General features: G+C 39.6%; 1 protein-coding gene across 2 annotated transcripts in view; it reads right to left on the reverse strand.

The window, feature by feature from the left end:
* Nucleotides 1-1,651: 1,651 nt before the first annotated feature.
* The window catches only part of LOC125455890 (alpha-1-antiproteinase-like), a 29,712-nt gene continuing 16,400 nt past the window's right edge, over nucleotides 1,652-14,963 (reverse strand). For both annotated transcript variants that reach the window (XM_048538424.2, XM_048538423.2), the window contains 3 exons: nucleotides 11,442-11,715; nucleotides 11,159-11,309; nucleotides 1,652-3,781 (listed from right to left, as the gene is read on the reverse strand). In XM_048538424.2, the coding sequence (XP_048394381.1) occupies nucleotides 3,593-3,781; nucleotides 11,159-11,309; nucleotides 11,442-11,715 (614 nt within the window). In that variant the 3' untranslated portion in view covers nucleotides 1,652-3,592. The remainder of the gene's footprint in view (nucleotides 3,782-11,158; nucleotides 11,310-11,441; nucleotides 11,716-14,963) is intronic.

A 14,963-nucleotide genomic window follows, 5' to 3' on the forward strand; every position in this document is an offset into this window, starting at 1 on the left:
TGTAGTATATAAGCCACCGGAGAGATGAAACACGATAGCAGACTAGTTCGATCACATGATAAGCAGTGTTTCTAGTCCTGGTCACCAAGAATGAACATAGCCATTCCTGGTTGAAGTCAGGGCAGCAGGTATACAGTGTGGTAAAGAAGACATTTGACACGCTTGCCTTCATTGGTCAGTGCATCAAGTGTAGGAGTTGGGATTTCATGTTGCAGTTGTACAGGACATTGGTTAGGCCAATTTTAGGATACTGCATACAGTTCAGATTGCCCTGCTGTAGAAAAGATTTTGTTAAATCAGAAAGGGTGCAGAAAAATCTTACAAGTATGTTACAGGGAATGCAGGATTTGATCTAGAAGGAGAGGCTGAATAGACTGGGGCATTTTCCTTGGAGTATCAGAGGTTGAGGGGTGACCTTTTAGAGGTTTATAAAAAAAAGCACAGCATGAACCAAGATGACAGCACAGCATGACACTCTAGCCAGAGCTCGTTCACTCCGTCCATTCTTTTTCTTATGTTCTTCCTCTTTCCTCCCTTCTTTGGTTTACTTCTCCTCTTCTGTCTTCTCGGACACCTGGCCCCGGCCTCTAACTCTCTGACTTCCGAAGCAGGGTCAGCAGTCAGCGGCCTGGAGCAAGGACACCAGCAACAAGCAGTATGGAGGTAGGACCCCAGCGACCAGCGGCTAGAGTGGGAATGCCAGTAATCAGCGGCTTGGTGTGAAACAGGGGCAAAGACCCTGTACAGAGCAGGGACAAGGGCTTGATGTGGACCATGGTGGAAGCCAGCAGTCAGAACATGTGGAGGCTCCTTGTGCTAGCCTGCTCTGGACAACCCTTGGAGAGTGTCTGTGATTTTAACCTCAATGCTCTGTTTTGTAATTAAGGAATATACTAGGTACTCTGTACCTAAGATGGCACAATGTATTGGTGACATTGTTACAGAGTAACTAATCTTGTAACTGAAGAAGCTGTACCTAGGTGCCTTTGTACCTAAAATGGTGCTGTAAGTGGTAACTTATAAACCTCTGTACTCATTTAAGCATGTGACAATAAAGCTAATTCATTCATTCACACGTGCGTGTCTGGAACAAGCTGCCAGATGAAGTGGTGGGGTCAGGTACTATTACCACATTTAAAAGGCAGCTGGATGGGTATATGAACAGGAAGAGTTTAAAGGGATATGAGACAAATGCTGGGAAATGAGACTCGATCAGTTTAGGATGTCTAGTTGATGCGGACGAGTTGGACTGAAGGCTCTGCTTCTGTGCTGCATGTCTCCATGACTCTTTGGCATTTCTTCAAGCTCACTCGTAACTAGATAGTAGTTTGAAGGAGACCCCAGAAGAAAAGAACATTCTTTCCACTACTGTCACCTCAAGAAGATTAGAAAAGCCATCAATGATATGTAAGGTCTTTGTTGTGCAGAATCAAACTATCAGTTATGTTTTCTGCATTAGAACAGTAATTACATATTTTGAATGTACTAATTGGCTGTAAAGTGCTCAACCATATCCCACGGTCCTGATAGGCACTAACCAAAAGCAGGTCTGTTTCTTTGTTTTATTCATTTTTAATAATTTTGTGCAGCTGGAAAATACTGTAGATAACTGAAATGATGTGTCATTTATCCAAGTAATTGGAAGGCAGTATGAATAAAGACCATTTCATTTATTGAACACAAATTAAATATTATTGGTAGCTGAAACATGTTGAATCATTAAATTACAGTTTAATTCAGTCAAAAATAATACTGTGCCTGCCTCCTGAGCATCAACCACGGTACCAAAGCATAAAAATTCACAATAAAGTCAAATTATTTTGTTGTGGCTCCAGTAGGGGAAAGCTAAAGAAATACACATTTTTGCAATCTGTTTTACTAGGTAAAATTAATAGATTTTTATGCCTCAAGATTTAAACATTTATTTTGAGTGCATGTAGTCTAATGTTTGGTGATCAATATTATGGAAAATAAGAAAAGGGAAAGAATAAAAAACAGCAAAGGTGCAGTGTATTATCATTTTCCTGGATTTTTTTGGATTACTACAGTCTTAAAATTAATTTTAGAAGTTACAGCACAATTATTCATCACTTTGCAGCATGGCATATTAGAATTATGATGAGAGCCCCTTGGCATTCAGGAAGAGAGCAGTGAATTGTTGTTTTGAATGCATACATTTAGCCATAATAGAGTTTGATGATTTACGTAGATCTGTTCTAGTTCTTTTAACATCAACACAGATGGTTGTCCCATAACACGATAGTTGCTTTCTTATGTAACCTTGCACAATAGAAAATTGTGTTATCGGGAAACTGCTATAGGAACCTATACGGCAGAAAGCTCATGTTATCCGAACAGACACCATTCAACCAATCTGTGTTAACAAAACACACGTTACAGCAGAACTACCTGTAAATCCACAGAACCTTTCCAGCATTTTCTGGTCACATTTCATCCCTCCTTCATCTGCTTGTTTATTTATTATTCCCTTCCCATTGTCTCCAATGTTCTTGCATTTTTCTTGTTTGATCCTTTCTATGTTCAGGAAGAAATTTATGGGAGTTTTCTTTGTGCCTGTTGGCCTTATGCTATATCATATCCCAATGGAGACAGAAATGTCATCTCTGGCTTCTGATGCAGCAACATGCACTTATTATCATACAATAAATTATGTCTTGTTGTCAGATAAGTGTTGCTTCTCATTAAGACTCAATAGTGGTTTATCCTCTTCTGCTGCTAATCAGATAAGCCATTTGACTCAGCACAAAAAGGAGAATTAATGACAATTCTTTGCCCTATTCTCACGCTGTCAATGGTTGGTATCATAACCTGTGATAAGGGAAGGGTGATGTTGATAACTAGATGGTACACAATTCAACTGGTTCAACAAACTAACTGACCCTTGGGTCCTGAGATCTTTACTTTTGCAGCATTTTCTGCTTCTCTATTAAACAATTTGCCTGTTAAATGTGTGTTTGGACCACCAATTGTTCACTCTTATTTTTCTGTCTTTATTCTTGCATGGGATGTGTACATGACTGGAAAGGATTGCATTTATTCCCATCAACAAGTGACCTTGAACTGAATGGTTCGCTATGGCATTTAAGATCAACTACATTTGCTGTGGATCTGGATTGACACATAGGGCACTCTGAGTAAGGAAAAGGCATTAGTGAACCAAATGGGTTTTTACAGAAATGAATGTTAGCTTCATGGATACCATTACAAGGCTAGCTTCACATTCCAATTGTGCGCATTGAATTTAAATTTAACTAGCTGCTGTGTTTGGATTTAAACCCAAGTAGCCAAAGCATTAGCTTGGGATTTTAAGCTACTAGTCCAGTGATATTATCATTAAACCTCCAAACATCAACCACAGTAATGTGCTTGCCTAACTTTCAGTTTTCTGTGATGAAGATAAATACTGATCGATCTGCTGTGTATTGTTACTTATTGCTGAAAAACAAATCAAAATAATTATGATATTGATGCACAATAATATTGGGTTGATTACATATTTCTGTCATTTCAAGCTTTAGAATTGAGCTGTGTCCTGATTTCTTTGATGTGCATATTAGTTTTCTGAGCAAAGTTACTTGGATGGGTCTTTTATTCTTCCAAGAAAGAGTATGTTGTTTGTGTTTTCCTCATAGATAATCAAAATGAATGGTCGATTAAATTCCAATGTAGGTGGCAATGACATTGGAATAATGCCTACTCCAGTAGCTCCGGCTGCTTCAGTGGATTTCTCATCAATATCCAGCACTGCCTTATGAGAAACCTTAAGAACCAAGAAAAAAAGCTGAAGGTCACATTTTCCAATTGCATTGTAAACAATTGTCATTGAAAGAAGCTTTAAAAGATCATTGGTATTCAGCTTCTCACAGCCATTAAGCTTAAAAGTATAGCAAACCTTCCAGCCCATTTGCAATCTCAAATCTTTGCTGGAGGTTGAGGCAATATTTGATTTAGATTTATAAAACTATAAGGGGCCTAGGTGGAGCTGATGAAGGATCAAATTCCTTTAGCAGACTCATCAATAAGGAGAGACAAAAATCCTTCTTGGCAGAAGGATTACAGGAGAATTGAGGACAATTTTCTTCACTGAGAGGATGCTTGGGAGAAGGAACTTACAGCTTTGATATGATGGAAGCTGAAATCCTTAGTACGTTTCAAAGATTTCGAAGTTTGGAAAAGCAGTTGCAATGTCGATACAAAGGCAGTAATATGAACTAAGAGCTGGAAAATTGAATTAGACTTAAAGCTTTTGCCAGCCAACAAAGACATTGTAGTTTGAATAGCCTCAGTATGTGTTGTAAATTTTATGTTTCTCTTGATTTCTTACCACTCGTGGCATTTAATTGATGGAAAGCTTCCAACTTCAGTGGGAGTACACTCTTCCTTAATTGACAATGACTACTGTTGTGGATTTCAGAGAAACACTTATCAAATCATCTAATTGGACCAACAGCCAGAAAATTGTCCAGACTACACATGAACCATGAGCAAGAGTTAGATATTCAGCTCCTGAAGTCAGCTTGACCATTTTTTAAAAAATCATAGCTAATTTTTTACTTGCTTCAATAAGGCCAGCTCACATTCTCTAAACTTCAACAGATACAAGCCTAAACAGTTCGTCCCCTCCCCCCACTGCACTGCATCCCTCAACCAGCCCAGTTCGTCCCCTCCCCCCACTGCACCACACAACCAGCCCAGCTCTTCCCCCCCACCCACTGCATCCCAAAACCAGTCCAACCTGTCTCTGCCTCCCTAACCGGTTCTTCCTCTCACCCATCCCTTCCTCCCACCCCAAGCCGCACCCCCCGCTACCTACTAACCTCATCCCACCTCCTTGACCTGTCCGTCTTCCCTGGACTGACCTATCCCCTCCCTACCTCCCCACCTACACTCTCTCCACCTATCTTCTTTACTCTCCATCTTCGGTCCGCCTCCCCCTCTCTCCCTATTTATTCCAGTTCCCTCCCCCCATCCCCCTCTCTGATGAAGGGTCTAGGCCCGAAACGTCAGCTTTTGTGCTCCTGAGATGCTGCTTGGCCTGCTGTGTTCGTCCAGCCTCACATTTTATTATCTTGGAATCTCCAGCATCTGCAGTTCCCATTATCTCTCACAAGCCTAAACAGTGTAATCTTTCCTCATAGAGTAATTACTGCATTCAAGGTATCAGGTAAGTGAACCTTCTCTGAAATGCCTCCAACACAATTATATTCTCTCAAATCACAAATGTGAAACCAAAACACAACACAGTTTTCCGGAAGTGGTTTCCATAATGCCTTTTAAAACTGGTCAAAGAGCATCCAAATATTTATATTCCCTGGCAATAAACAACATTCTATTTGTTTTCCGATCACTTGCTGTACTTGCACGCTGACATCATATGATCTCTGTACCAGAACAGCAATTCCTCAGAACTTCAAAGTTTTGCATTTTGTCTTCATTCATGAGATACATTAGTTTGATATTTATCCCACAAGAGCTCACATTTCCCCACATTCCATCCATCTGCTGAAACATTGTCTACTCACTTAACCTACCTACATCCCTTTGTGGGCTTACATCCTCTTCACGACTTACTCTACTACTTTTAATGTCAGTTTTAAATTTAGCAGCCATGTATTCTGCCCCTACAATTGCAAATAGTTGAAGCTCCATCACTAATTCCTGTGGTGTCCCACTAATTAAAGCTTGTCAACCTGACAGTTACACACTCGTCTCTACTCCTTTTTTTCAGTTCAATAACAATTCCTCTATCCATATTATCGTATTACTGGCTGAAACATGACATATTATTTTGTACAGTAACCTTTGATATGAAACCTTATCAAATGCCTTTTGGGAATCCAAGTAAAAGCACACCTACAGAAAAACTAAACAAGGAACAACAGACCAATCAATTCTTGGAATCTGCTCTGCTATTCAATAAGATCATGTCTGATCTGACTTGAACCTCAACTCTACATTCATGCAAACTTCTGATAATTTTTCATCCCCTTGGTAATAAAGAATAAATCTACCACTATATATCACTACCTTAAAAATATTTAAAGATCTTGCAGCTAATGGGTTTTGAGGACAGGAATTTCAAAGACTAACTTTGGGAAAATATTCTTCTTTACGTATGTTAAATGGCAATCCCTTAAGTTTATCCCTGGAGCGGGGTTCTCCAACAACAGGAAACACCTCTCCACATCCAACCAGTCAAGGACGCTCAGCATCTTACATGTTTCATTTAAGTCACCTGTGATTCTTCTAAACCAAGACCATATTGTTCTGGCCTGCGTAGCTTTTCCTCACAAGGCAGTCTGCTCATCTCGGTGTTCATTTAGTAAACCCTCACTGAACTGCTTCCAAAGCATTAACATCCTTCCATAAGTACAGTGATTAATTCTGTATACAGTGCTCCAGATGCAGTGTCACTAAAGCTCTGGACAGCTACAAAACGCAACAGCCACTCATTGGAGGAGACCCAATACATCCATCAGCCCAGACTCGGCCCACTTGCAGGTAGTAACTCCACCAGCCCGGCCTCAGCTAGGCCATTTACAGACATGCCCAGCCCAGGAGCTGAGAGTCCAACAGAGTCAGGACAAGGAGAGAATATGCCTACCCGTGATATTTAGAACTCACCAACCGGTGAATATTCCTTTAAAAAGCCACACCCCAAGAATCGGCTTCCCTTTTACATTACTTTTTAATTCCTCAGAGAACTAATTAGTCAAATCCAATTCCTTTATCCCAAATCCATGTTAACTCTGCATGATCCATTAAGACTTTTGGAGTACCCTACCATACTGCCCAAACAATAAAATCTAACTTTTTCACCTGTGATAGCAATTACGTTAACTCGCCTGTGATTTCCTGTTGGCTGTGTCTATCCTTTCTTGTATAGATTATTTTCAAGCCTGATGGAACCTTTCTGGAATGTAGGGAACTTGGGAAAATTACACATATTATCTTAGTAGACCCTTGAATGTAGGCCATCTGGTTTCTAGATTTTATCAAAATTCAGCTCCAATACTTTTTTCAATATTCTTTCTTGGTGTGGAACTCTTTAGGTTCATTTTCTCTTTTCACCTTTTAATGTATATGAATTCATAGGATACTATTTATTTCTATTTTGTGAAAACACACAATATCTGTTAACTGCTTCCACCATTTTCTCATTTCTCATTATTAATTCCCCAGGCACACTCTCTAGAGGTACAATGTTCACTTTAGTTACTCTTCCCCGTTCAATTTCTTGTTGAAACACTTGCTATCTGTTTCTATGTTTTAAATAGCTTTCTGATATTCTTTAATTTCTTCCTTTTATTTAGTCATTCTTTGTTGTTTTCTAAAAAATTCTACCTAATTATTTGACCTACTTCAAACTGTAGTCTGAATGTGGCGAACTGGTGATGCATTTAAATCACGTACCCTTCCTGTCTTCACAAGAATTAAGTTCTTGGTGGGAACGTTCATAGTTGGCCATCCTGCCACACTACCAATTGAGGCCCTTTAATTGCCAATTAATAACCACCTAAGGGCCTCAGCCAAGTTCTTCTGGGACTAACCAGCCAATATTGGGCCAGTTGCCCAATGGCAAGCTCAGCTACTGCCTTCCTGCAGAAAGCTTTACACTGTAAACAGTACCTCAATCAAAGGCAAGCCATACCTGATCAGGAGTCTGAACAATGGGCAAAAACTTCACTGAGCCAAACCCCTGCCTTTCCTTCAAGCTCCCTTGCCCAATGATTCCAAACTTGACAACTGCTCCTCAGTGCTCATGATTTTGAGATGTTGGGGAGTGGGCTTGTTGCAGCAGCCATAGCCCCTGAGGTGGTGATATTGAGTGCAAGAACTGTCAGTCTCTGTTTGACTGGCAGCTTGGACTAGATGAGACTTCCATGCCAAAACCTGTTTCCAGGGTGTGCTCCTGAGATGCTGCTGGGCCTGCTGTGTTCATCCAGCCTCACATTTTGTTGTCTTGGATTCTCCAGCATCTGCAGTTCCCATTATCTCTCTCCAGGTGATGGTCCTTGGTAGCCTTTCCATTGCCTGATAACTTTTAATTTATTGGGCCCCCTCTGGAAGCACCAACATGGGTCTCAGCAGCACTCCAGTGAGTTGAAAAGACCCCCAGCGCCTGAAGAGGATTGCACCCAGAGACTTTGTTTCTCACTTGTTTACATTTTTCTTAAAGGTTATGAAGTATCTCTTTAAGTGTTTGCCACTGCATCTTTACTGACTTAATTTTAGACTAGGGTCCTGATCTTAAAGGAAGCCAATTTTGATGGTATGAGGTATGCATTGGCTAGGGTAAGCTAGCCCAGGAATCTTAAGGTGTTGATGGTCGATAGGTAATGGCAGAATTTAAAGTACAAATGGTGAGCTTTCAACAGTTGTACATCCCTGTCTGGTGTAAGAGTAAAATGGGGAAGGTGGCTTAACCATGGCTAACGGGGAAATCAGGGATAGCGTTAAAGCCAAAGAGGAGATATATAAATTGACCAGAAAATGAAGCAAAACTGAGGACTGAGAGAAATTTAGAATTCATTAGGGGAGGACAAAGTGTTTAATTCAGAAAGAGAAAATAGAAAATGACAGTAAGCTTGCAGGAAACATAAAAACTGACTACAAAAGCTTCTATAGATATGTGAAGACAAAAAGACTGGAGAAGACAAATGGAGGTTTTTTATAGCTAGAATCAGGTGAGTTCATAATGGACAAGAAGGAGGTGGCACAGCAGTTGAACAAATACTTTGGCCCTGTCTTCAATAAAGGAAGACACCAATAGCCTTTCGGAAATGCTACGAGACAGAGCATCAAGCATGAAGGAGGAACTGCAAGAAATCCTTCTTAGTCAGTAGATGGATTTGGGATATTGATGAAATTAAAGCCTGATAACTTCCCAGAGCCTGATGCTCTGCGCCCCGGAGCACTTAAGGAAGTGGCCATTGAAATAATGGATGCATTGCTAATCATTTTCCAACATTCTACAGACTCTGGAGGGTAGCTAATGTAATGCTACTTTTTAAAAAGGAAGGGAGAGAGAAAATGGGGAATTATAGTTAGCCTGACATCACTGGTGGGGAAAATGCTGGGGTCAATTAGTAAGCACGTAATAATTCAGTATTTGGAAAATGGTGATAGGATGGATTCACTAAAGGGAAATCATGCTTGACAAATCTTCTGGAATTTTTTGAGGATGTAACCTGTAGGATGGACGAGAGTGAATCAGTGGGTGTTGTATATCTGGACCTTGAAAAAACTTTAGACAACATAGCACACAGGAGATTAGCAAGCAAAATTAAAGTTCATGGTATCAAAAGTAATGTGTAGGTGTGGATAGAGAACCGTTTGGCAAACATGAAGGAGAAAGTTGTAATAAATGAGTTCTTTTCAGAGTGGCAGGCAGTAATAAGTGTGGTGCAACAGGGCTCAGTGCTGCAATCTCAGCTTTTCACAATATACATGAACCATTTGGACGAAGGAATTGAATGTCATATTCCCAAATTTGCAGATGACGTTAGCTAGGTGGCAGAATGTGCTGTGAGGAGGATGCTAAGAGGCTGCAGGGTGACTAAGGCAGGTAGGCTGAGTGGGTAAATACTTGACAAATGCAATATAACGTGGATAAATGTGACGTTATGCACTTTGGTGGCAAAAAGAGGAAGGCAGATTGTTATGTGAATAGTGGCAGTTTAGGAAAAGGTGAGGTGCAACAAGACTGGTTGATGTTTCATGGTTGAACAGTCACTGAAGGTTGGCATACAGGTGAAGCAGGCAGTGAAGAAAGATAATGGCATGCTCTCCGTCACAACGAGAGGATTTGAGTACGGGAGTAGGAATGTCTTGGTGAGACTACACCTTCAGTACTGTGTGCAATTTTAGTCTCATAGTCTGAGGAAGGATATTCTTGCTATTGAGGGAGCCCAGCAAAGGTTCACCAGACTGATTCTCGGGGTGGCAGACTGACATATGAGAAAGACTGGAGTATGTTTGTGTTTGCTGGAATTTAGAAGAATGAGGGGGGAGTCTCAAAGAAACAGATAAAGTCCTGATTGGAGTGGACAGGCTAGATGTGAAAAGAATGTTTCCAATGTTGGGAAAGACCAGTACAAGTGTTCACATTCTAAGAATAAGGGGTAAGCGAACCGAGATGAGGAAGAATTTCTTCACTCAAAGAGTTTTTAACCAGTGAAATTCTACCACAGAAAGCTGTTGGGGACAGTTTAATACATATATTCAAGAGGGAGCTTGACATGGACCTTGTGGCTAAAAGGATCAAGGGGTATGGAGAGAAAGCAGGAATACTGAAATTGTATGATCATCCATGATCAGATTGAATGGTGGTGCAAGCTCGAAGGGCTGAATGACCTACTCCTGCACTTATTTTCTCTGTTGCTACATTTCTAATTTCTCAGTTCATTTTAGCCAACTCAATCTTCATAGTCTGATCATTCCTTTGAGTTAAATTTAAAACACTGGTCTTAGACCCTCAACCTGAATGCGAAATTCACGTGTTTTGATCACTGATACCTAAAAGCTTCTTTACGTAAGGTCATTAAACAATCCAACCACTTTGTGCATTGCCAGTTCTACATTAACATGCTCAAGAACATGTTGCTTTAAGAAACTGTCCTGAATGCACTCTATGAACTCATCATCCTTTTCCAAGATATCGTTTTCTAATCAGATTTGTACAATCTATATGTAGATTTAAATCAGCCAAGATTATTTTTGTACCTTTCTTACAAGTTATCCTTGTTTCTTCTCATATACTCTGTCAAATAGTGCAGCTTCTGTAAGGTCGGGGGGGAGGGGTGGTGTGCATAAATTCCTTCCACTAGTAATTTCTTTCCTTTGCTATTTCTTATTTCTACTAAATTGATTCTACATCTTGATCTTTAGAACTAATGTCATATCTCAGTAATGTACTAATGGTAGCCTTAATTAGAACAGCAACCTCATCATCTTTTCCAGACTACCTGACCTTCCAAAATGTCAAATGCATTCAGTAGTTTGACTTCATTTAGATAACAAAAGCCAAAATTGGCAGAAATTTTCTTAATACCATTTAAATTAATTTAGATATACATGTGTCACAAATGGGCATCTTCCAGCATAGTAGAAAATATTTTCATCATAATGAACTTACCTGTGAAACTTTCAGATTTTCACTTTCACTTATCCCAAACAAGTTGGCCTCAGGTGTAAACAAATCTCTCACACCCATTTTGGCGAGAATATTTTTCATCTCAGATGACAATGATAGTGATACTTTTGGAAAGCGGAGGAAACAATGTTGCCTGCTCAGCAAAATTTTGAAACAATGGAGGAAAGCAAACAAAAATCATTTTTTATACAAAAGGACAGGTATTTAGCATAAATATCAAAAATACTTCGCATATTTAAACTGATTGGAATGAAATTTTAATTACTTGTGGTAAGCAAGTTCCTGGACCCATTCTTCAAATTTTTCACGGGAAAGATTTTGTTCCATATGTTCTAGTTTCCCATCTGCAGGCAAGATGGCAATCATCGACGCATTTCCGAGGTAAGGAAGTTTTATTACATTACTGAAAAGATTGTAGTCAGATATCTTACTGAACACATTTGTTTGGCGCATCATTTGAACAGTTACTTTTGTGGTTTTGTTCACACTAAACAATGTTTCTTGAGTCTGTGCTGGATCAAATGGTTTCTTCCATTTTCCTGTTGGACATAAATTTGACAGAGTAATTCAGCCATAGTTAATTCCTATAGATTAATTCAGAAAGAATAGTTGTAAGTGGAAAGCATGTGTGAGAATCTTGTTACAGAGCTAGGATACAATTGTGGACTACAGGGGGTTAATTGCTGTTAGTTGATAGCCAGAGCATATTGTCAGTGGCACCAGGTGGTACCATATCCCATGGAGATGGAACATGAGGGAAGAATGTTCTAATGGAATCTTGCTAAAGCTTGTCACTATAATTTGTCAGCAAATGGTCACTTTTTTGCACCAGCACTGCTTTAGCTTTCTTCTATCAAAGGGTCTCAGAACTCAGTTGTGATATTAATAGAACTTGGAGCTTGAAATTCTGCACTGGCCCATTACATTGAAACTGTGGGTGGTGAATAATGGAGCAAAATGTGGTTCCATCAGGATTCTGATCCCTGGAAAAGAAGCTAGGAAATTTTATTAAAATAGATCATGGGTGATCTTCTGCCTATCATTTCATACAGCATGGAAACAGACCCTTTTCTCCAACCAGTCCATGCTGACCATGTTCCCAAACTAAACTGGTCCCACTAGCCTGCATTTGGCACATATCCCTCCAAACCTTTCCTATGCATGTACTTATTCAAATGTCTTTTAAGCATTGTAACTGTACCTGTATCCATCACTTCGTCTGGCAGTTCATTCTATGCACTAATGACTCTCTGTGTAAAAAAAAGTTGCCCCTCATGTCCTTTCTAAAACTTTCTCCTCTCCGCGTAAAACATATGCCCCCTAGTTTTGAGCTCCCCCAACCTAACTATTCACTTATATATGCCTGTCATGATTTTATAAACCCCTATAAGGTCAGCCCTCAATTTCATGCACTTCAATGACAGGAGGCCCAACCTATCAAGCCTATTTTTACAATGCAAGCCCTCCATTCCCAGCAACATCCTGGTAAATCTTTTCTGAACCCTCTCCAGATTAATATCTTTCCCATAACAGGGCGACCAGACTGTGCATAACACTCCAGAAGAGGCCTGTCCAATGTCCTGTACAGCCTCAACATGACGTTGCAACTCCTATACTCAAAGGCCTAGGCAATGAAGGCAAGAGTGGTAAATGCCTTCTTAACCACCCTGTCTACCTGCAATGCAAATTTCAAGGAAATATGTACCTGAACCCCTAGGTCTCTCTGTTCTACTACACTACCCAAGGCCCTACCATTTATTGTATAAGTTCTGCCCTTGTTTGTTTTACCAATATCCCACATTTATCCAAATTAAACTCCAAATGCTGCTTCTTAGCCCATTGATCCAATTGATCAAGATCTCTCTGTAATTGTAGATAGCTTTCTTCACCATCCACTATACCACCAATTTTGGTGTCATCCACAAACTTATTAACCACGTCTCCTACATTCTCATCCAAATCATTCCTATAAATGACAAACAAAAGTGGACCCAGTACTGACCCCTGTCAAACACTGCTGGTCACAGGACTCCAGTTTGAAAAACAACCCTCTGCCTCTGTTTCCAAACGTAAAACCAATCTGTATCCAATTGGCAAGTTTACCCTGAATCTCATGTGATCTAATTCTATTAACCAGTCTACCATACAGAACCTCACTAAAGGCTTTACTGATGTCTACATAAACAGCATCTACCATTCTGCCATCATCATTCTTTTTTGGTTACTTCCTCAAAAAACTCAATCAAGTTTGGAGACATGCTTTCCAATGCACAAAACTATGCTGACTATCCCTAATATTCCTTGCCTCTCCAAATACATGTAAATCTTATCTTTCAGAATCACCTCCAACAAATTACACGTCACTGATGTGAGACTCACAGGGCTCTAGTTCCCAGGCTTCTCCTCATATATTTTCTTAAATAAAGGCACAATATTGGCCACCCTCCAGTACTCTGGCACCTCACCTGTGATTATAATTGATAGAAATATTTCTGCTTGGGCACCACAGTTTCCTCCCTAACTTCCTACAACATCCTGGAATACATTTGATCAGGTCCTGGTGATTGATCCAACTTCATGTTTTCAAAGACCTCCAACACTTCCTTTTCTCTGAAATGAACTGTTTTCAAAACATCAATATTTTTTCCCCTATGTTCTCAAGCCTCCATTTCTTTCTCCACATAAAGACTGATGTAAAATATTCATTTATCATCTATCCCATTTCCTGAGGTTCAACACAAAGATGATCTCTTTGATCTTTAAGAGGCCCAACTCTCTGTCTAGTTGCTCTTTTCCCCTTAATGTACTTGTAGAATCTCGTTGGATTATCCTTAATCTCATTTGTCAAGCTGTCTCCTATCCCCTGTTTGCCTTCTTGATTTCCCTTTTAAGAATGTCCCTACACTCTTTATACTGTTCAAGAGATTTATTTGATCGCAGCTGTCTATATCTAACATATGATTCTTGTTTCGTTCTTGACTAGAACTTCAATATCTTTATTCATTCATATTTCCTAAATTTAACAGTCTTACCTTTCAGTCTAACAGGAACATAATGCCTCTGAGCTCTTGTTAACACACTTGTTAGTCATTCCTTTATCTGCAAACAGTCTACTCCAATCAACTTTTGATAGTTCCTGTCACATACCATTAACACTTGTTTACTCTAATTGAGAACTTAAAATTTATGGGAAACTTACCCTTTGCCACAACAATTAAATAACTAATAAAATTATGATCACTAGTCCCAAAGAGTTCACGTAGTAACACTTCAGTGACTTGCCCTGCCTTACTTCCCAAGAGAAGATCAAGTTTTGTTCATTCTCTGTTGGAAACATTTAGATATTGATAAAGAAAATTTTTGTGAACACATTTATAAATTCCTCACAATCCAAACTTCTAACACTGTGGCAGTCCCAGACAATGTTTGGAAAATTAAAATAAGCTACTGATACAACCCTATTATTCTTACAGATGTCTGTGATCTCTCTTACATATTTTCTCCTCAATTTCCCTATGACCATTGAGTCTTAGGGAGCTCCTGTGTTTCCCTGTGGAGAATCCACCATTAGACATAAAAGATTTAATGTTTTTTGAGACCCAGTATCATCATGAGGATTCTATTAAAAGCTCCAAAAGGTAACTCATTTCAGGAGTGGAGGGTGAAGAGGATTTTCCATTGAAAAAGAATGGCTGGATTGTCAGTTTTGAGACCTAAGGAGTTGAGTGGCTAATACACAGTGTGACCTGAATCAATCCTTCTCTATTTTGTTAGAAAAGCATGACAA

Source organism: Stegostoma tigrinum, chromosome 10, assembly GCF_030684315.1.
Source record: "Stegostoma tigrinum isolate sSteTig4 chromosome 10, sSteTig4.hap1, whole genome shotgun sequence".
Classification (NCBI taxonomy): Eukaryota; Metazoa; Chordata; class Chondrichthyes; order Orectolobiformes; family Stegostomatidae; genus Stegostoma; species Stegostoma tigrinum.